Consider the following 21,530-nt stretch of genomic DNA (forward strand, 5'->3'; position numbering starts at 1 on the left):
GATATATTGAGTATCTTAATGACTAAAGTCATGAATATATATGTATTTATTTCCATGGTGCATTTAAGAGCCTGGAATAAGCTACCAGTATGGCAAGGTCTATGTACCAGTAGGAAAAAAAAAAACCCAGAGTGGGGTTCAGGTCCTTTCCCTCCCCTCAGTCATTTAGACTCATTTCCCAATGAATCTAAATGAATGAGAGTTGCCTCATCTGAAGATAGGCATCTAAAATAAACCTGCTGAATCACAGCCTTTAAGCATTTTTAGTTGCTCAGGATTCCCTTCATCCATTTAGGATTTGCTCTCTTCCAGCACCCTTTGTTACCCAGGGAAGGATGACACCTCCAAGCAGCCTCCAAAAACCATCTAACTTCTGCAGATGTACAACAGAATAGGCACTGCATGTGGCAAGAAAACTGTGGAGAAACAGCAGCTGAGCATTTAGAAAGCACCTCATTTTTGCAGTTTGCAAGTTCCTCAAAATCAGCTTGAATTCTATTAGTTTTTATTCTTTTTTATGTCCCCTCATTTTGCCGTTTCTTCTCATGGGGTTTTTTACTCTCTAAGAGACAGCAAATGGTGTAGCTGGAGCTGCCACAAGGGTGACTACACTGTCCCAAACTCTTTGCCCAACCTGCACAAATCGCACATTTTTAAACTTTTCCTCCAACAGCAATGGCTATTGCAGAAGCAAGCAGGCAATCTGAATTTGTTGGACTGGTGATCAGGGCTGCTGACAAGCGTAGATCTACTTTCAGTACTCTCCTGGGGGAATCTGAGCATCACTCAAATTTACCTCTGTCTATGAAATTCTTGAACCCCAAACTCCAAACTTTCCCTCTCAAAGTTACTGCCCAGGAGGAGGAGGTGGAGAGTCTGTCATGCAAGAATAGGCACATGGTTCATCTTCTTCATTGTGGTTACAGGGTTTGCTGGCCTTTGGCTCTGAAATCCCACTCTGTGTCCCCTTCACTTCAGGAGACATCACTTTTGTATCTGTTCTTCACTGGGGACTTTGGACACTTTTTTTTAAACTGCAATTAAAAGCCATGTGAAAAATCAATCTCCCTTCAACAGTACATTCTTCTGAAGGAATTTCCTCCTTAAACCCCCGTCTGCAGACAGTTGTGGTTTGTCCCATCATGCAGAATCTCCAGGCAGTGTGTCCTGCCTTCATCTCCTTCTTCTGTTTGCCCTGCAGGAAATTCTCTTTTCTAGATCCCAAAAACTTTGTGTTAACTCATGAACAGGAGTTTGTTATCTGCCTTCCACTCTCTGGTCTCTGCAGGAGTTTGAGTGGGGGAAAAAAAAAAAGAAAAAAAAAGGAAAATATTTAAAACCACGTATTGCCCAGAAAGAAATAGTGCTCTTTCTTTCTGGGCAATACGGGAGTGGCAGTGAATTACGGTAATGGTAAGACTAATGCTCTGCTACATAGCAGAGCAGCAAAGTTCCTCCTGCTCCTTGGCAGTGTGGAGCTGAGCTCTGAGCAGGGCACGGATCCCTCCAGGGAGCCTGGAGCCAGCCCCTCAAGCCGCGGGATACGGGGAATCAGCCCCACTGCCAGCTGCTGAAACACCAGTGGGGCAATAAAGGGAGCAAAGCCGAGGATTTCCAAGCTCGGAGCCCCATCTCCGCATGAAAGAGGAGCCTGCTGTGCTGAGAATCTCCTTCCCAGATGCTCACAGGAGCTGTGCTGCCTTCTGAAGACTGAAGAGGTGGGTGTGGGGCAGACACAGCAGCTTGGGGTCTGCTCTTCCCAGCATCAGCTATCTCCACAGGCTGGGCATTATTTGGTAATGATCACAATTATAATGCTCAGAGATGCTTGACGCAATACTCACTTTTCATGTATATGCTTAGATAATCTGTCCTTTTCTTCCTTGGGATTATTCCTCAACTTGTTCTATCTGGTAGGAAAGAAAATAAGATCCAATTCCATTTTAGTGTACTGAAGTAAAATACCCACAGTGTGATACCTACCCATCTCTCCCTTCCCCCCTCCTCCCTGCCTGTGAACTGGGAATTTTGGGGCTTCAGAGTTTGAAATGCTTTTGCCTACAGGAAAGTTCAGCATGAAGGATGAAGGTTGGGAAATAGGACAGCTGTTGCTGCTTGAAGTGCGACCTGAGGGATTCATCCCAAAGGACACTTAGAGAGTCCTTCCTCATCTGGGGTTTTACAGCCACAGCCTTAGTGGTGGTTTTTCACCTCTGATTAATAACTGGGACAGAAATTCTATATCTACGTGGAGATATTGGGAAAGGTTTTGCAGCTCCCACTTGCAGCTCTGCTCTCCGTGCCCCCCAGGTCTCGGTTCCCAGGCTAATCCTCACTTTTCCATCTGAGGTACCTTTTCTCCATATTTAGTCAGCAAAGGCTGAGCTTGGCTTCCAGATACCCTGAAATGTTGTGTCACTCACTAGGAGGCTTGCTCCTTGCAACATCTTCTGCTTGGCTTTGGAGTTGCTTTTCCTTATAGATTTTCAAAATTGGCAGTTCAGCTGGACTAACACTTTAGTGGGGAAAAGTCTCGCTTAATAAAGAAACTTGAGATTGAATTCTGGGCTTCTAAATCTGCTGCACAGTTTGTATATTCCTGAATTGTGTCCTGCAGGCTTCTGTCTTTCCTAGAACTGGTCTCTGAAGGTGAGCTAATAATAAGGATTGATGCCTAGCATCATAAAAAAGGGAAAATTCAGGCAGGAAAACCCACATGGATCTCTCAGTTGCTGTTAAACAGTGCTGGGCTGGAAATGGCTGGTTCCACTGGCTGGAGCCAGCTTGAGGAAAGCACCCTAAAATAGCCTCCTGCTCTATTCATATATGGGAACCCTAGCAGCGAATGTGGCTTCTGGGAATCGCATTGTTCCTGTTTTTGTCTTCTCCAGGGGGGTGAGGATCTGCAGAGAGCACGAGAGCATGGCCCTGTGCACACGGCAAACTCCACTCTTCCCCTCAGAGCAAGCCAGGAGCTGATGTACATGAGCTTTAATTTGCAGCCCAGGACCTCGACTGATGAGTGCTCCACGTATGGAAAGCTCTGACTGACAGCCTAAACCCTGGATGGGGAGTGATGGGTATCTCAAACAAAACTGCCGAGCAGACACAGCAGCAACCTCCACCCAGTCAGGTTTCTAAGCCAACTTTAAGGCAGAATCAGGACTAACACCAGGCAATTAAAAGCATCAGTGATTTCCTCTCAGGAGAAGCTAAATTGGAGACCCTTTGGAATATTTACTTTCCTTAAGTACAGAAAACCTTCCCCAAAAGACAGAAATTATTTGAACCTTCAGCTCCAGTATTTCTTATCACATAGCCCTGGAAAGTGGGACAAACAGCCTCAGCTTTTTGTATCCCCACTTGTGCACCCCAAGGAAAATGCAGAAGGAGTTAAATTTGACTTGGAACTTGTGAGTATCAACCATGTTATTCTGGTGAAAGCTTAGGAGAAAGGGTAGGTTTTCTAATATGTTTCTGGATATTTCTCATCGCTTCTGGTCCTGCAGTCCTAAAACATTCTTCAAAACTTTTTTCCCCAGCAAGGCTAAGCAAATGTTTCCTATAGGACCTTCCTGATCTTGTCACTGTTCCTGCCTGGAAAGGGGGTGAAGTTCAGCAGCCTCACATGGACATTATCAGCCATGGCTTTCCTTCCTGGAAACTCCTCTGAGTGCTCCAACTGCACCCACTCTGTGGAGCCCGTGAACATTTCCAAGGCCATCTTATTGGGTGTTATTCTAGGGGGGCTGATTGTCTTTGGGGTTTTGGGTAATATCCTGGTTATCCTGTCCGTAGCCTGCCACAGACACCTCCAGAGTGTCACTCACTATTACATCATCAACCTGGCTGTAGCTGACCTCCTCCTGACTTCTACTGTCCTGCCCTTCTCAGCCACCATGGAGATTTTGGGCTACTGGGTCTTTGGGAGGATCTTCTGCAACATCTGGGCAGCTGTTGATGTGCTTTGCTGTACTGCTTCCATCATGAGCCTCTGCATCATCTCCATTGATCGATACATCGGGGTGAGCTACCCACTGAGGTACCCCAGCATAGTGACAGAGAGGAGGGGCCTCTTGGCCCTGCTGTGTGTCTGGGCACTGTCCCTGGTCATCTCCATTGGGCCCCTTTTCGGCTGGAAGGAGCCAGCCCCCGAGGATGAGACAATCTGCCAGATCACCGAGGAGCCTGGCTACGTCTTGTTCTCAGCACTGGGCTCCTTCTACCTGCCCCTGATCATCATCCTGGTGATGTACTGCCGGGTCTACGTGGTGGCCAAAAGGGAAAACAAAGGGCTGACCTCTGGGCTGAAGACAGAGAAATCCCATTCCGAGGAGGTGACCCTCCGCATCCACCGCAAAAACATCCCTGGTGCAAGCAGCTCTGCAGCCAACCCCAAGAGCAAGCACCACTTCTCTGTGCGCCTGCTCAAGTTCTCCAGGGAAAAGAAAGCTGCCAAGACCCTGGGAATAGTTGTGGGATGCTTCGTTCTCTGCTGGCTCCCATTTTTTGTAGTAATGCCTCTTGGTAAGTAGAGCTAACCCCTGTGTGTCTTCCAGCACCTTCTGGGCAGGGAGGGTTGTGCTTGTGGCTGGGTGTAGTAACACTGATCAGAAAAGCTCTGAGGGAACAATTTTGTGCTGCAAAGCTGTCAAAACACCAAAACACTCACTACCACAAAGCAGAGACCATGAAAAAAACACAAGTGTTGAATTCGACCAAATCTGGTCTCTGGTGATGAGAAACAAAATTCTGAAAACCAGGGAAGCAATCTTGTACTTCTTCCACATAGAAAATTCCCTTTTGTGAAGTAGAGCAGATATTTGTGATCATCTCTGCTATAGATCAGGATCTTTAGGTGTTTGTGTGTTTATGTTTGCAGCCAGGTGACTTAAACATGTAAAAGGTCATAATTTATATACATTCAGGGTTGAAGTAGCTGTTCACAGATCTCCTGGAGTGCCCAGCATTGATGATTCCCACTCTAAGGAAAAAAATATCTGCTTCCTATGAGGAAATTCATCCTGTGAGATACCATAACTCCAAACAAAGTTAATCTTTTAATCCAATTTTTCATATGACCAGTCAGGAGACAGCAGTGAGGGTCCTTCTGGCTAATTTTATACTGCTCTGGATTGCAGCTTTTCTGGGAACTCATTGAGCCCACCAGCCAAACACTGGCTCAGCCACCATGCTGGAGGTGAATATTTATTTTCCAGTTGTCATTCCAAAGTGGAGCAAAGCTGGGGATTTGTTCTGCTTTGCTGGAATATAAAGAAGTAATTAGAATTTTAATTAAACCTTGCTCAGTTACCTTTGATGCAGTTGAGGATGGAAAAGCAGAATACTAATTCCATACCTGTAGCTGAGGGTGAAGGACATAGCTCATCACACTGGGTTGGGCTCTGCCATTAAATATTAGGTTTTTCAAACATGGAAACTAAAATCTGTGACTTACTCAATTTCAGGGCTTTTCTTATGGAAAGGGCTTATGCTCTACAAGAAAAATAAAGATTTTATGGCAGCTTCACGTAGTAAGACAACAATATGGACAATTCAGAAATGGTAAAACAGTCTTACCTAAACATGAAAAGAAAGATTTGGGGATTTTATTTTCCTTTTCTTTTTTTTTTTTTTAATTCTGTTTTTTCAAACTTTAATAAATAACTGGGTTTTTTTTCAATTAATCCCTACTGGCTGTACCAAGATTTGTCAAGACACACAAAAACCTGTTGCTAATGTGAAAAAAACCAAAAATTCAGAATTTTTTCCTCTTTGTCAATACTGGGAAGTGCTGATTGGAAATGTTTCCTAAGGAGAAGCCCTCGAGGGCCTGGCTTGTGCTGGCCAGGATGTCAGCAGGTTGAAATGCTGCTTGGCAAGATGATTGAAACATACTCAAAAAGGGTTTGAGAGAATGCATTAAACACACTTTTCATCTGCAAATGTGATTGCTCACAGAGAGCTGTTGTTAATTAATTTGCTTTGGATTTAAGAAATCTTCTCAGCTCCGGAATGACTTTGTATCCTGCTTTGATCCCATGTAAGGAAACTCTGGAGGTTTTTTTCCTCTTTTTTTGGGAGGTTACTGGGTCTTTTTAAAGCATATATTATAGGGCTTTCAAAACCTATTTGCTGCTTTTGTCTAAGGACAAAAAAAAGACTGATTAAACAAATGAGTGGCACTAAAAAAGTCCTCAAAAAAGCCAAGGACTCATCTTGATGCAGGACACTTTCCAAAAGATAACAGGCACTTTCAGGTCTGTCCTGTACCCAGGCCCAATTGGGATAGGGAAGGGAAGTGATCCTGACAGGGTCTTGGGGTCCTGTCAGGGTCTGACTTTCCAGATGTATAAAATCCTCCTTTCCAGATGTATAAAATCCTTTGTTGAAACCCTGGTGGAGGCTCATAGCATCCATGGCTAGGCAACCAGAACCTGCCCAGCTCTGGAGCTTTGTGGCCATGGGACAGACCAAAACATGGTCCCATCAACCAATTCTGGAGGGATCTGACGGATGTGAAGGGGCCATGCAGGGACGTCGTTTATAGGTGGACTTGGACGGCTGGACTCAATGATCCAAGAGATCTTTTCCAACCTAAATGCCTATAATTCCATGATTCCATCAGCCAGACCACTCCCAGTGCAGATTGCCCACAAGACAGACACTCTTAAACGGCTACAGAAACCTCTTCAGACAACTGTGCTCATCATTCCATGCAGCACAACTTCCCCAAACCTAGATTAATTTCACTGTAATCTACATCACCTTCAAGATTTCCACATCTGTTAACATCCACTCTACCAGCCAAGAACTGCTTCGAAGCAAGGAACATTAGGTTTACTGAAGTGCATCATAAAGCAGGGTGGAAGCCTTTGAGGTGTAGGCATGAGAAGGCCAAGAGGGATGGAAATATATTGAGAAAGGCACAATATCCATGTTGGCTGATGCTGCTGAAAATAACTGGAGAAACAACTGAAGTATCCCTGCCATAATAAATTGTTTGAATTGAAACTGGAGTGTAAATGTACTAGTTGCAGTCTGTGTAAGGAATGTTTTTTCTCTTAGTATCTTGGATTAAGTTTCATTCCAAAGGTTCTGTGCAAAATCCTTCAGCCCAATAATCCAACACACCTTCTTCTCATTTGGCTTGAGGTTTGTGGAAAAAACCAGGAAATTATTATCCTGTTGCAGGAAAATAAGTGAGGCCAATATTTGCTTTTCAAAACTTCTGTAACACACAAGGTTGTCAGAGCTTTGGTTTCCACTGGTAGAAGTCAGGTTTTCATTCCGGTGAGCAGAACCAAGCAGAACTGACATCAGTGACAGCTTCAACTGACCGTTCAGTAACCACCAGACAAACACAAAATAAAAAAACAGAGACAGGAAAAAGCAGCTTTGAGCCTGTCTGCATCTCTCAGAGAGGGTTATGGAGAAGAGCCTGAGCTTATCTGCAGCTCCTGGGCCAAGGGGCAGGGGATTTGTGGGGAGAGGCTCAGATGCAGCTTCATCTGGGCAATCAGGGCTTGTTGGGCTCTGGCATGCCCAATCGCAACCTGCATTTTTGGCTTTTTGTTCTCCTCTTGCAATTTTTAGAAAGGGATATAGGATATATGTAGATAGATGGATAGATGTAGAAAGACTCAGAGCTGGAAGAGCCCAGAAATCAGTGAAAGCCCCAAGTGATGGAAGGTTTTCATGTCACAAGTGATAGAACAGACCTTGTCCTGGAACTGGAAGACATTTATATGTTGTTCTGGGAATTCTTCAAAAGGTTTCCTTTCAGCAAGATAAAAGACAGTGCTTGGAGGTTGTTTTGAGGTGAAACATGCACAGAACTGATGTAAAAAAGGGTTGGGGATGTTGCAAAAATGGTTCCTGGCCTGGGACTAATGATTTTTCTTAACAAACTCTCAGAAGAGAACAAGTTCCCAGAGCTTTGTTTGTGGTCTATTTTCTGTGGATCAACTTGCAGGTGTTGCTTTCCAAAGCTGGAAGAAATAAAAAGGGAAAGTCTGAGCTAGGAGGCCACAGGGGAAAAAATCCTAAACTGTGCAAGGGAGAGGAAGAGTTTTAGCATTTGTCAATCATTCTCATGATTAAGAAAGCAAAAAAGAGGATCTGCTGGAGGGTGTCTGTGTTTGTGGTCTAGGAGTAAATTAGTCTTGTGAACTGACACAAACACTGTCAAGGGAATCCTCTAATCCTGTCTGCAGATGGTTTCTATTTACTATTTTGTGGTAGTTTTTTTTTAACAGAGTCAAAGAGGACCACTCTACTTTCATTAGACATAAACCAGAAAAATAAAGTGCATTTTTCCATCTCTGCTGTTGACACAACATGACCTCTCAGAGGGTCACAAGGCTCAGAGTAGCAACACACATCAACACAGACTCCCCACATTAATATTTCAGTGTTCTCTTAGTGAGAGAGAAAAAAAAAGATATAAAAGTGGAAGAAAACCCTCAGAATAAAGTCCCAGCTCTTTCTCTGGATCCCAGCTGAGGGGGAGGAAGGATGCTTGCCCTCCTTGAGTCACAGAGCACAAGTGTGTGTGCGAGTTAAACCATTGAATGGGGAGAATTTCAGCCAGAAAGATAAACAGACAAGATATTTCCATGGCTAGGGTTTGTTTAGGCTTTTTGCTGATCACAAGGGGCATTTTTCATAATCACAGACTGGAAAGGCACTGTTGGTCTGGGCTGATAATTCAGCTAATGACAAAGATCCCATGGACATCCCTGGGCTAACATTTCTCCACCATTCCCAAATCCTGAAATGTTTTCCTGTGACTGAAAACACAGCAAAGGTGGGGAGGAATCAGTATTAAAACCCATTTGTACTAAAAACAAAGGAGGGAAGGTCGATTTGCTGTGCTCTGTGTGTGTCCCCTGTCACAGGAGCCTCATCCTTGTCTCAGAACATCCCTCCTCATGCAGCCACCACCTTGCAGTCCCCGAGTAAAGGAAGCAGGAGTGTCATTTTTCACTCACTCTCAAATGCCCCAGCACAATTCAGGGTTGGGGAGGGATGGAAAGGCCGTGGTGAGTGATTCTCCCACCCCACTGAGAAAATGTCAGGATTTGTCTGCAATTTGGATAACAGGAGAGGTACTTGGCTCTTGCTGAAGGAAATAATTTCTTGTTTCTGACTCCAAGGATTCCAAAATCATGACAGAAAACAAACTCATGAGGCAGCCTGAGACTGACTCAGATTCTCAAACTATTCTCTGGTTGTTTTTTTTTTTTTTAATTTTTAAAGGAAAATTACAATTTTATTTTAAGTGAATGACTTCAAGAGTGAGGGCTTGAGGGCAAATATCAAGTACCTCCAAAATGTCAGCAATGGGATCCAGACCCATTCCACTGCAGTAAGAGCTTGGGAACTGGAATTGGAGTGACAATTACATTGATTTGTGAAACAATGTGATTGTTTGGGTTCACATGGGTAACAAAACCTCAGTTTACCTTCCCATGGTTTTTTATCAGCTTTCTAAATCTGCAGCTGCCCACAGCAAATCTGGAAATAGTTGCTTGCTGAGACATTTCCCAGAAATATCATCCATCCTAAGTGGGTACAATACGAAACAGAGCATAAATTAGGTCTGAAATAATCCAAATCATCAGAGCAGTGTTCCCAGACTGACCCATTCCTGCTGCCTGACCTTTTCACCTCTCACCTATGCACAGACACCCTCATGGTGCCGCAAAGAGCTGAATTCAGGGGTTTGGGAGGGAAAACCAACTTGCTCCTCCTTCTATGTCTATTATGCATCAGCAATAGCCAAGCACAAAGTCCCTCTCATTTTCCCTCAGGAATAGCCAAAACATTCCAGGCCCTGGGGAGGCACAGCTAGAAAGTGCAAGACTTCCTCACATCACTGGTTTTTTTCTGTACTGGTTGTGTTAATTGGATTGTGCAGAGTCCAGGATCATTTCTTACTGTCCAATGGTTCCTTGATACCATTTTTTATTCCATAAAAAAATACTTCCCATAAGGGAATAATGAGGGCCTATAGGAGAGGTCATGTGTGTACAGGGGGCAGCTTTCAATATCTGCAGCAACATATATATCTGTGTGTGTATGTATGTATATCTTATATATACTTATATATACTTATTTTCTATAAATACACTTTCCAGAGGGTGGATTGAATCATGACCTGAGATGCAGCATAGAACACTTAGGGAACAAAGTTTAGAGCTAACACTGGGCTTGGGAACACAAAATGTAGCATATTTATCAATGTTTGTAGAGCCATGAGAGATTAGGAAGGCCATGGTACACAGTTAATTCCCTTTGGAATATCATTGCTCCTCTGTGCTTCATCCTCTGGGTCTTTATGGCTCTGGAAGACGTGATGCCCTCTGGACTGACTGCTTCAAGACAGATCCCAGGAACTGAGTTCTGAGCTTTTCTTCCCTGGAACCAGAGCACTCTTCCTGTTCCCAGCCTGAAGGGGCTTCAAGAGCTGGAGAGGGACTTGGGACAAGGGAATTACAGAACAAGCGGAAATGGCTTCCCAGTGCCAGAGGGTAGGGTTGGATGGGATTTGGATGGTGCCCTGGGAGGTGGGGAGGGTCTGGGAGGGAATTCCCAGAGAAGCTGTGTCTGCCCCAGATCCCAAGGCCAGGCTGGACAGGGCTTGGAGCACCCTGGGATAGTGGAAGGTGTCCCTGCCCATGGCATGGGGTGGCACAGGATAGGATTTAAGGTCCTTTCCAACCCAAACCGTTCTGGGATTCTCTATGGACACAACCCCGATCTCCCCCATACACTGAAGAAGCATCACCCCCACCTGACCTCTGTGCTCTGTCTCAGTCACCATATTTAAGCTACACAAAATAAAAAGAGGGGGAAAAAGCAGCAAACCTAAACAGAGCTGCAAGATTCAGTAGCAGAGATGGATTTGTAGTAGAGATGGATTTATAGCTGTGATGGATTTGTAGCACAGATGGGTTTGTAGCTGAGATGGTTTTTAACACCACAGAGGGTTCATGGGTCGCACAAATATACGGGATCTGATTCCTATGGTGCTGGCAGCAATGATGCAGAGTAAATAACACATGTTTTTACAGTCTGGCAGATTCCAAAACCCTCTCTGCTGTCCATCAGTGAAATGACGCATGGCATCAGGGCTGGTTTTTAAACAACCCATAATCAGGCAGCTCTTGTGACAAATGACAAAGTCAAATAACAGTTGTGAGAATGAATTAGCACTTACTCACCAGGAGGGATGTAGCAAGCTTACCTCTCAGAGCTGAAAAAACTTCCAGCTGAAAAACTGGAAAATAAAAGACGTGGGAACAAAATGCAATCCTGACATTTCCAGGGATGAGTGATGAAATACTTAATGGCAAAAGATCTCGGGAGGCTCATAGTACATTTTATTTCATTTACTTTAACAAGAAGCAATTGTATTGTGCTACTGACACTTGAGTGTCCTCAACATTTTGAAAACAAAGCAGGAATTGCAGCGTCATTTACTCAATCCATGATTCAAAATGCATTAAAAGATCCATTGAAGCTTTCTTTACTGTTCCTCCAGCACAGACTGCAGGGGGACATTGTAAGGTGAAGCCTTTAAATTTTAATCAGGTTTGCTGCTACTTACAACTTAATTCCTGACAGTGTGCAAAGGAAGATATTAAGGCCAGTGAATAGCACAGAGAATTAATTTCAAGGATGAAAACTTAATATATTAGCTACTGTTAACCCTCCAGCTCTCCTAGAGGACACCTGGATGGCAACTGTGATTCCATCTGGTATGTAGTGAGAGAACTGGAAAATTTTGCTCTGAGAATTAGGTGCAAAAATTCTGCTTTCTCAGCCCTGGATGATGGTGTCCAGGTGTCCAAACTTTAACTGACATGAACAGGCAGTCACCAAATGGTCAAGGATTGAATGGAAATGCTCATCCCAGCTCCACCTGCTTTCCCTGTGCTCACTGCTCTGTAGGGAACATGTACCATATACCCTAAAAAAGACATAATTCACCACACTTGTTTAATCTCACGATTAATTATGGTCATTGTTTTAAAAAAATACCACAAAATCTTTGTTTTATTTCTCCTTTGAGCTCATCTGACCTGAGCTGTCCATTTTGAGAGCTCAGCACTGAACAAACTACTTTGTCACCAGGTTTGAAAATGCCTCCTGCTCATTAACAGATCCATCAGCCACTGAGATTGATCACAACAACATCAGTGAATATTAAAGGTTTGCAAGAAAGGGACACGTTCTTAGGATTCTGTGGGTAGGAACACCATTACTCAAGGATTTGGAAAATAAGATATTTTTCCCCTTTTCTTAGATACTCAGGTAGCCAACAGGAAATGTTAGGGAATATTTCTGAGCTACAGAGGTAACTGTGGGGCTGCAATAGAAGGACAGCGATTTCGGTGGCCCCTGAGTGTCAAAAACACCCTACAGGGAGGCTGGAGGGGGAGTTTTTGCCAAGGCATGCACTGATAACACAGTGGAGAATGGCTTGGGGTGAAGAAGGGTACACTTGGATCAGATATTGGGAACAAATTCCTCCCTGTGAGGGTGGTGAGGGGCTGGGATGGATTTCCCACAGGAGCTGTGGCCGTTGCATCCCTGGAAGTGTCCATGGGCAGGTTGGAGCACCCTGGAATAGTGGAAGATGTCCCTGCCCTTGGCAAAGGGCTGGAGTTAGATGATCTTTCATTTCCCTTCCAATCCAAACCGTTCCATAATTATCTGAAAGCCAGTGTGTAGTGGAATCGGCAGATAGCAAAGTCTCTGTGCTGTTAAAGCTCCTTCATTTTCTTTCACTGCATATTATTCCAAGGCAACAACGAGTGTCTCCACTGATGAACCAAAAAAGGCTACATTAATAAATTAACATGCAGATCCCACCCCAAAAAAAGAGCAAGGGACAGACTCTGACACTGGCTGTTTTCTATTTTTATCAGACTTTGGCACAGCCATTGCATTCCATCTGGAGGGAGCCAGGAGTTGCAGCAAACAGGAATTGTTATTGTTTACCCATTTTTACACTTGGCCTCACACTGCTGAATCCATAAACTGGGATTTGGTTCACCTTTTCTCGCACCACAAAATGGGAAAGCAGCAGATACCTAGCATTTAAATGAGGAAACAGACAAAAAAAAATTAGCATAATTTGGGCATTTAGAAGCCTTTTGTTATTTTTCATCTGCCAATGACTTCAGCCAGAAAGTTCTTTGAGAATGTTATTTAGTTGTTTTTCACTAAAGAAAAGAAGCATTAATTTGCTGAGAAAAAAATTTGGTTGTGGATATGTGTGCTTACTTGTGCTTCATTGCAAAACAGCATTTGTTTTCTTTAGCAAAATCTTTTTGATCTTAAAATCTGGTTTATACTGAAAGTAATAATGAAACTAGTCTACCTGAGCCAGCTTGGAGCAACCAGAAGCTACCACAGAGGCAGTGAGAAGCATGCTTGGTGCCCAGGTCATATCTGAGGCTGCAATCAGAGTTTCAGCTGCCCCAGAGCAGAAACAGAGCTCCTGTGGCATGTTCTGCACTGCCTCGGGAAGAGACAGCTTTGGGAAAGGCTTAGTGCCCCTAAAGAGGCTGCAAGAGAGCTGGAGAGGGACTTGGGACAAGGCCTGGAGGGACAGGGCAAGGGGGAATGGCTTCAAACTGACAGAGGGGATATTGGGAAGGAATTTCTCTCTGTGAGGGTGGAGAGGGGCTGAGATGGAATTCCTAGAGCTGCTGTGGCTGCCCTGGATGGCTGGAAGTGTTCAAGGCCAGGCTGGACGGGGCTTGGAGCACCCTGGGATGGTGGACAGTGTCCCTACCCATGGCAGGGGGTGGCCCTGGATGGGTTTAAGGTCCCTCCCAACGTAAACCATCCTGTGATGATTGTGATTTGATGATTGTGATTTGCAGAGCTTTTTATGGATTAAATGCAAGGAAAAAGCAACATCCTTAACACCTTAATTCCAATGCTCCTAAATCAACTAGGGTTTATTGCAAACAAAAGATAGGTTCAAAGGCCTTTTTCCATGCTTTATTCTCCTCAGTTATTATTAGAATTCACAGCTCTCCCATTGTCAGGGTCCACACATTTCACATTCACAAATACACACGTCGCCTGTTTGTACCTGACACGAAACACAGCTTTGCATCCCACATTAATCACCCTGCACCAGTTGTGTCTTTAGTCCAGGCAGGATTTTGATGCATTCCCACACTGGCAAAACCACCCTAAGAATTGCTGTGGCCACTCGAAAGCATTTGCTGCAAGTGCTGCAGCTTTGTTTGACAAAGACTGAGGAAAAAGGGCGGAGCGGTTGAGCAGCTCTCAGATTTCAATCAGAGCATCCTCAGAGGGCATTAACAGCTTTTCCTCGGCCACGAGAGGTCCAGGGAACAGATCGATCCCTGTAAAGCTTAGGCTCTGCTCCCAGACATGGTTAAACTGCAGAGGATGATGGATGCATTGATGTCTGACCCTTCCACACTATTTCTTCCACATGCTTACAGTTTCTCCAGAGGAAGCATGAAGACAAGCATTTATCAGTGCTAAAAGTCCTGTTTATTATAAATTTGAGTATAAATTCCAAAACAAGCCAATTTTGTTTCCATGAGGTTGTTTTTTGTTGGTTTTTTTAAATAAAACTAAAGGTTTACATCAGGAAAAACATTTTCAAGATTTTAAATCAGCAGATAACTCATCATTCTATAGAAAAAGAAATGCCAATGCCAAAGTACTTTTTTTACTAAGGAAACAGTAAAGAAAGTTTGTGCTCTTTGAATCATCTTTGGAAGGTAACATTGCAAGTATATATCAGAATATGTGTGTATATAAATAAATAAAAATATAAAAATTAGAGTTAAAAATATATACACACATCTCATGGCTGCCTATGAGACACTCCCCAGTGTTCCTTTATATGAGAAGGAAACTTTCTTTTAATTTCTCTCAATTTTAGATGCATTCCATGAGGCAGGATGTGGATAGTTAGATTTTCTGAAGGTTTCAGGGAATATCAGTACCCAATACTTCATAATTTCAAATACTTTTAGCTGTAACACTGTCAACTCTAATCCCTTTTTTCTCTAACCCTTCTGAAATGGTGGGATTTTCTTGCCATCTGAAGCCCCTTGCGATGACCTCCAAGATATTGCTGTCATATGGGTAATAAATCTTGAATTAGGAGTCCCTGCGGAAGGAATTTTTCTCTATCCCTGGAATCAGCCCTCTGGCTGCCTCTCTAGCTGTAAATGGGAATATAATTCTTGTAATTATAAAATAGCTCTCTTGACTTGGTTTCTGATGGAACATCCATGTAATTGTATGACACCACAGATTCTGAAACACTTGTTCCTGCAGGAATTGTGTTTCCAATCATAATTTTTCAAGACGGAACAGAATCCTATTTATTTTTTCCAGTGTTTTAGTTTCTTTGGTTACCTGCAATTCCTCACTGCCTCTGCCCTAACACTCTGCGTATTTTCCATTTTAGGCTCTTTCTTTCCTGCAATCAAACCCCCGGACACACTTTTTAAAATAACATTTTGGCTGGGATATTTAAACAGCTGCATCAACCCCATCATCTATCCATGCTCAAGTCAAGAGTTCAAGAAAGCATTCCATAACGTCCTGAGAGCTCAGTGCCTCCTGAGGAAGCAGCCAGCAGTGAAGCAAACACCCAGCTTCAACCTCAACCATCCTGCAGGCCAGAGCATGGAGGGTGGCAAAGGGGTGGTCCGGATCCCTGTGGGATCAGGAGAAACCTTCTACAAGATCTCCAAGTCAGACGGGGTTTGTGAGTGGAAGATCTTCTCCGCCGTGCAGGGTGTGCCCACCAAAAATGCTGTTTCCAAAGACTGCACAGCTGCCAAAGCTAAGAGCAAAGGGTTCCTGCAGGAATGCTGCTGTGCAGGCACTTCAGGGAGTCTTGTCCACGAGAACTGCAAAGTGCCAACCATCAAAATCCACTCAATCTCCCTGAGTGAGAGTGGGGAGGATGTATAACCAGCTGGGTGCGCCAGGCTGGCAGCTTGGGGACCTCATGGGATGTCACTCTTTTTATGGGGAAGTAGGAATAGGCATGATAATTGAAAGGATCCAGGTATGAACAGGTGAAACAGGGCCAAATCTTCAGAGGAAGGATGTCTGTGAGTGCTGGGAGCATGAATGGAGCCCCTCAAAGACAGTGCATGGCTTCAGTGGATGTTATTCTGAGAGTTCAGCATCTGCCAGGTGTTTCCTTGGCATTTAAAAGCTTTACCTCTTTATTCTCCTCCCTTAAAGTTCCCACTGCTCTCATTTAGGCAATGGAGGAGAAAGTGAGAACCACAAAGACCCTGTGCTGATTTCAGCCTTTGACACTCTCTGGCAGCTCCACCTTCAGAGCCATTTTGTGATTCCACGCCTCCCCATGAAGCCAAACCTCACCTTTGGATTTCAGTCAACTCCATTGCCAAGGAAAACTTGATCCAAGTGACTGCACTCCACCAAGCTTCAGAGACCAAGGAGAACTTTTTCTTTTTGTACAATCAGCCTCCCTTATCTCCACACCATACCAAATGAAAATTTGCATGTGTACCTGGTTTGTTCTGACGATCCATGTGCCTTGATGCAGGTCTAATAAAACTCAAAACTAGGTAAGTCCTTATCAAACAAGGCTCAAAACTCACTTGCATTTATCCTTTTGTTTTTTATCTTCTGAGTCCATCAGGAACCTGCTGAAAGGCTCAGTAATTCTTTGCTCAGGTACTCAATAGCCAGATCAGTGCCACAGTCACTGGAAAAACTACAGATTTTCCTGTCTCCCTGTCCAGTGTTTTGCTACTTTCCTTTTCCTGACTCCTTCAAGTTGGGAAGTGACCAAGTGCTCAAAGCTTTCTGTGAGATCCTGGTACTCTAGAGTCAGGAATTTTCTCCTTGTTTTAAGCAGGGGGAGTTAAACATTTTAAAAGGCTTAAGGATGTCCATCCCCACGAGAAAGGGGAATTCCCATTCCCTTGGGAATTTTGGAGAAAAGCATTTGGAAGCATGTTATATTTTAATACAGCTAATCCAAATAAATAAATAAATGAGATGGCCAGCATCTGGAAGAAATAGTGGGAGGAATTCTCTGTACAATATTAGAAATAAGCCACTCTTGACATAACTCCTCCTGAGCCTGCCAAGGAAGAATTCAGCTCTTTGAAACAGCACATGAGCCCCTACTCTTGTCTGTGTCAGCTGCTGTGCTGAAGATCCACTGCCTTGAAAAGGGAAACCGCTCAAGAAAGGGTTCATTATCACAGGACAGGGTCTTGAAACAGCACCTTGGTGGCATTGATGAGAAATCATTGTTTATTTATCTCTCACTCAGTATTAAATCCCCAATGTAAAGAGGATTTGTCTCCTGTGTCTTTTGTTTATAAATGCACAGAACACAAATCTGTTGCACGATCCCAGTTTTAGCTTCAATAAGAAGTACATCTCACACTTAAGGTTCTTCAGGACTAGAATTTGAAGCTAAAAGTGTGGAAATACCTTATAAGAAAATATTCTCATGATACTTCAAGCCAAGAGCAGAAGGAGAAAAGCTGGAAATCTCATAAGAAAGTCACATGAGACTCATGGCTGAGGTTTCCAGTCTCACAGGGTTCAGATATGTAGGATGTGTATTTGGACAAAACCTGAATTTTGAAACATTTTGAAAAAAACACTCCTTAAATTGAGCAAGACAGGCAAGATTTAAAGTCTTCAGTGCACACTCCTGATGCCCAACCCTGTCTTATTCTACAATCAGGACTTGTTTTATGACCAGTAAGACCCTTTTTGCCATATCTTCTTTGGAGTTGGGAGATTTACACAGGGTTGCTGTAGTAATTTTAGATTTATTGAGGTTTCACGGTGTCAGGCAAGGAGTTGTTGTGGAGCTACACATGGAGGCTTTCACAATTGGATTCATTTAACTGCAGAGCAATTCTGATGCAGCAATATAATCTGACCCTGTAAGATGAAGATAAATAAGTCAACCTGCTGCTGGCAGTGTCAGGATGGACATGGATGTAGCACAGTTCTCCTGCATGGCAGAGACAGAGATTGGAATAATGAAGTGTTGGTCTCACCGTCATCCTTTTTTTTTGCCACCAAACAGATTCTAAAGAATGTGTCTGTGTGCAGTGACGCTGAAAAGATTCTAGTCCTCAGCATCAGGTGAGCCTGGTCCCAGCCACACCTCTGCTGCTGCCAGGTTTGCCAGTAACAAGAAACACCAAATTTGTTTGGCTCCCTCAGAGAATTTCTGCAGGAAAACTGCCCTGCCCTTGTTTCAAGAAGGGTCATTGGCACTTGTCATTTCGGTGGGTATTTGGACTGAGAAGTCTCAAAAACTATAGAAGGGGCTCTAGGAAACAGGAAAAAAAAAAAAAAAAAGGAGTGCAGATTCAAGCAGCCCATTTTTTCCTGTTATTTAAAGTGAACTTGGCACTGGCGAAAGAGCTGCAGTCACAGAGGTTGAATGGATCTGTTTGTCTTAAAGCATGAACAGGACAAGAGGTTTTCCCAGAGGCTGGACATCAATCATCACTTGTAAAACCTTCCCAGCATAAGGATTCTGTCATGTGAAACCTTGCAGGAGCACAGAGCAGAGATCAGAGAGTGGCCAGATGGGAAGTGGGAACAGTGGAGTGCCAGGAGTTCCCCTCAAAGCCACATCCAGGATCCACAGCTGACCTGGCAGTGGATGTGTCCTGCCTGAAACCTCTGAGGGATGACTGACATCTCAGCATCCTCTTGGGTCAGGGTTTTCTGTTGGGGGTGACAGCCAAGATTTCCATGTTGGGTGGAGCAGTCTCTGCTGCAAAGGGTTGAGAGCTGGAGCATCACAGAGATGACTCCTAACTTGCACAGCCTGAGGTGAAGGAGATCACCAATCCCTCTTCATCCCAGGGCAGGGAAAGTCCAGTTTCCACAGTCAATTCAGATATACTATCTGATGGTTTTGAGGCTTCGTGTACTTTGCCAGATTTTTCAAATCCAAAATATTTAAGTTCTGCCCACTATCCAAATAAATGTCTTCTCATTTTTATATTCTTTATTTTTCTCTGCCAGCTCCAAGGATACATTCTGCATTGTGTAAAAGAATATTCTCCTTTGCCAGGCCTTAATGTACTGGAAATCCATAGCACTGAAAAGAAGAAAGATTAAGGCAGGAATATTTCTTGCTTCTCTACTTGGAGTAAGCAAAAATGCATTTCACAAAGGTTCTTTACAAAATTTCCCTGCCTGACTTTTTCAATTTTCTGAAAGGCAACACTGGCAGGCTGCAACATCTTATATGGATTGAAGTCAGTTAAAAAAGCTCTTACTGCTTTGCTGAAGTGGAAGTGCTCAGTTCTAAGTGTGCCTGTTGGCCTTGAGCTTCTGTTGCTCATGGCTCAGTGGGGTTTTATTAGGCACTGCATTTTAAAATAAAGCCACTGAGGCACAGAGCAACTCAGTGATTCATCCAGCAAGGTTTCAGCTGTCCCAGGCTGAATCCATACTGGGTAATTAACTCCACATCCTACTCAGAGATACCTTGATCCTCTTTCCTGTCTTAATATGGTTTGGATAAGCAAGACAATGTGGAAAACAAACTCAAGGGGACAGACTGTTGACACCAATTTTTCCTGGATGATCTCTTCTGACAGCAGAGCCAAAGAGAAAAGCCAGTTGGTCCTCAAAGTGTTGCACTCAGCTCCAGGCAAATCTGGGACCTGCACCAGTGTTATCCTTTGCCAGAAAAATCCAGCAGGTCATGAGACAGCTGCTCTCACAGCAGCATCTGCTCTCTGCCTGCCCCTCTCACACACTCAAATATTTGTGAAGGCATTTAATATATGACAATGCTACAAAAACCACAAGACACTGCAGAGGTAGCCTGTGGTGTTTTAAAATACAGATCTTCCCCTGAGCTTGACAGATGCAATTGAATCTCTGATTTCCCAGGAGGAGATGGAGCATTTGTCTCAAGGATTGGAGTGAAATGTCATTCCTTCTCTGCAGAGCACACTGCATATTTCTCATGCTGACAGAGAAGGAGAAAATAGCAAATGTGAGCTAAGGGGAAATGAATTGCTGAGCAGGAGAGCTATGGATGGCAACCATCACATGAGAAATAACACATCTGTCAGTCCCACAACAGGCTCAAAGCTCCACTCTATGAACATTTGTCTCTCAGAGCAACACTGGGCTCAAACCCAGGATGAGTAACAGCCTCTCCTTTATCATCATGGTAACATCAAGGTCTTTTTCAGAGTCAAAACCTCCACATGTTAATAGTAAAAATAAACATGATTTTACAGTGATCAACATCTCATCCAAAGAATGAGACATTCTTGCATTAATCCAAATTTATCAGGTGCCAAAATTCAGCCCTAGTAAACTGTTTTCTGAAGTAGGAAAACACAAACCTGCCTAGCATTTCAGTATATTTCCACTTTCAAAGCAAGTCTACTCAGCCAATGATGGAAAACCTCTTTGAATTTCCCTGAATACTCAATTCTTCCTGACAGTACAACTGTGGGAATTGTATACAAGCTGATTTGGGTTGGGTTTTTTTGTTTGTTTGTTTTTGGTTTTTTGCTTTTCCAGTCTTTGGTTGCAAAAAAATGGTTTTGGGTTTTTTTTTCTCTTCTGCCTGCAGCAGCTTTTTGCCTGCATGTTGTACAAGTTTGGCTGGTTTTAAAAGATTTCTCCTGAAACAGGCACTGCATTTTCTGAATGTGGTATTCCTGTGTCATTGAATTTTCTATGTGCTGTTTTCCAGATTTATCATGTTTGAGCTGTTCATGCTGGTCATTTCCCTGAACAAAATACTGAATGTATACAAAATCTTGCTAAGATGAACAAATAAATTATGGGGAGGAATGTGTACTTTGGGGTTTTTTTGTTTTTCCTCCAAATTATTCATACAGATTTGTCTTCTCCTTTTCAACAAACATTTCAGACAGAGGATCAGGTAGAGATTCTTCCCAATACTTCTGATCTTAGTTGGGTTTAGTAGGAGCAATGTGCAAAGCAAATAAAGGAATTATATTTCCACTGTAAAATGTCGAAGTTCTTAAAAAAACTTTGAACAATTTCATTTGGGCCGCAGGTCCTTACTCTGCTCTTTCAGTTTGCTTACAGTAAAACATCAGGTCCCAGATGAAATCCAGCTCATTTTGCTGTATTTCTTATAAACAAACACCAGCAGAACAATCCTCATCCACCCAAGAATGTAAATGGGAAAGACAAGTGCTGAGTTATTATTTCCTGATTTATAAAGGGAGAACTGAGACATGGGGAAGGAAAAGACAGATTTCAAAAACAGCTGATGCATCAGGAACCTCAAAAGCCTTGTCTGTGGTTGCCTCTAGTGAAACCCTGGGAAATTTCATTCAGGGAAACTCTGGAGAAGACTTTAAATGAAAAAAAAAACAAACCAAAATCAAACCTCAGTTGCTCTCCTGCTTCTTGCACAGGTCTGTTCTCTTTCTGGATTAAAATGTGCGTTTATCCTGAATAATTTCATGCTGCAGTAGAAT

The 21,530-nt window shown here is 43.3% G+C and overlaps 1 protein-coding gene across 2 annotated transcripts; it reads left to right on the top strand.

Moving 5' to 3' along the window:
* Window positions 1-1,489: 1,489 nt before the first annotated feature.
* ADRA1A (adrenoceptor alpha 1A) lies at window positions 1,490-18,384 on the top strand. Of its 2 annotated transcripts, XR_010442635.1 has the most exons (4): window positions 1,490-1,718; window positions 2,892-4,527; window positions 15,482-16,625; window positions 18,116-18,384. XR_010442635.1 is itself a non-coding variant. In XM_064731148.1 (3 exons), exons 2-3 carry the CDS (start codon window positions 3,645-3,647, stop codon window positions 15,991-15,993), a joined length of 1,395 nt encoding a protein of 464 aa, XP_064587218.1. In that variant the 5' UTR covers window positions 1,490-1,718; window positions 2,892-3,644; the 3' UTR covers window positions 15,994-16,725. The 2 variants fall into 2 exon arrangements, 1 of the variants encoding a protein (XP_064587218.1); XM_064731148.1 differs by lacking the exon at window positions 18,116-18,384 and having other exon boundaries at window positions 15,482-16,725.
* Window positions 18,385-21,530: the final 3,146 nt, after the last annotated feature.

The sequence above is a fragment of the Zonotrichia leucophrys genome, chromosome 22, assembly GCF_028769735.1.
Source record: "Zonotrichia leucophrys gambelii isolate GWCS_2022_RI chromosome 22, RI_Zleu_2.0, whole genome shotgun sequence".
NCBI lineage: Eukaryota > Metazoa > Chordata > Aves > Passeriformes > Passerellidae > Zonotrichia > Zonotrichia leucophrys.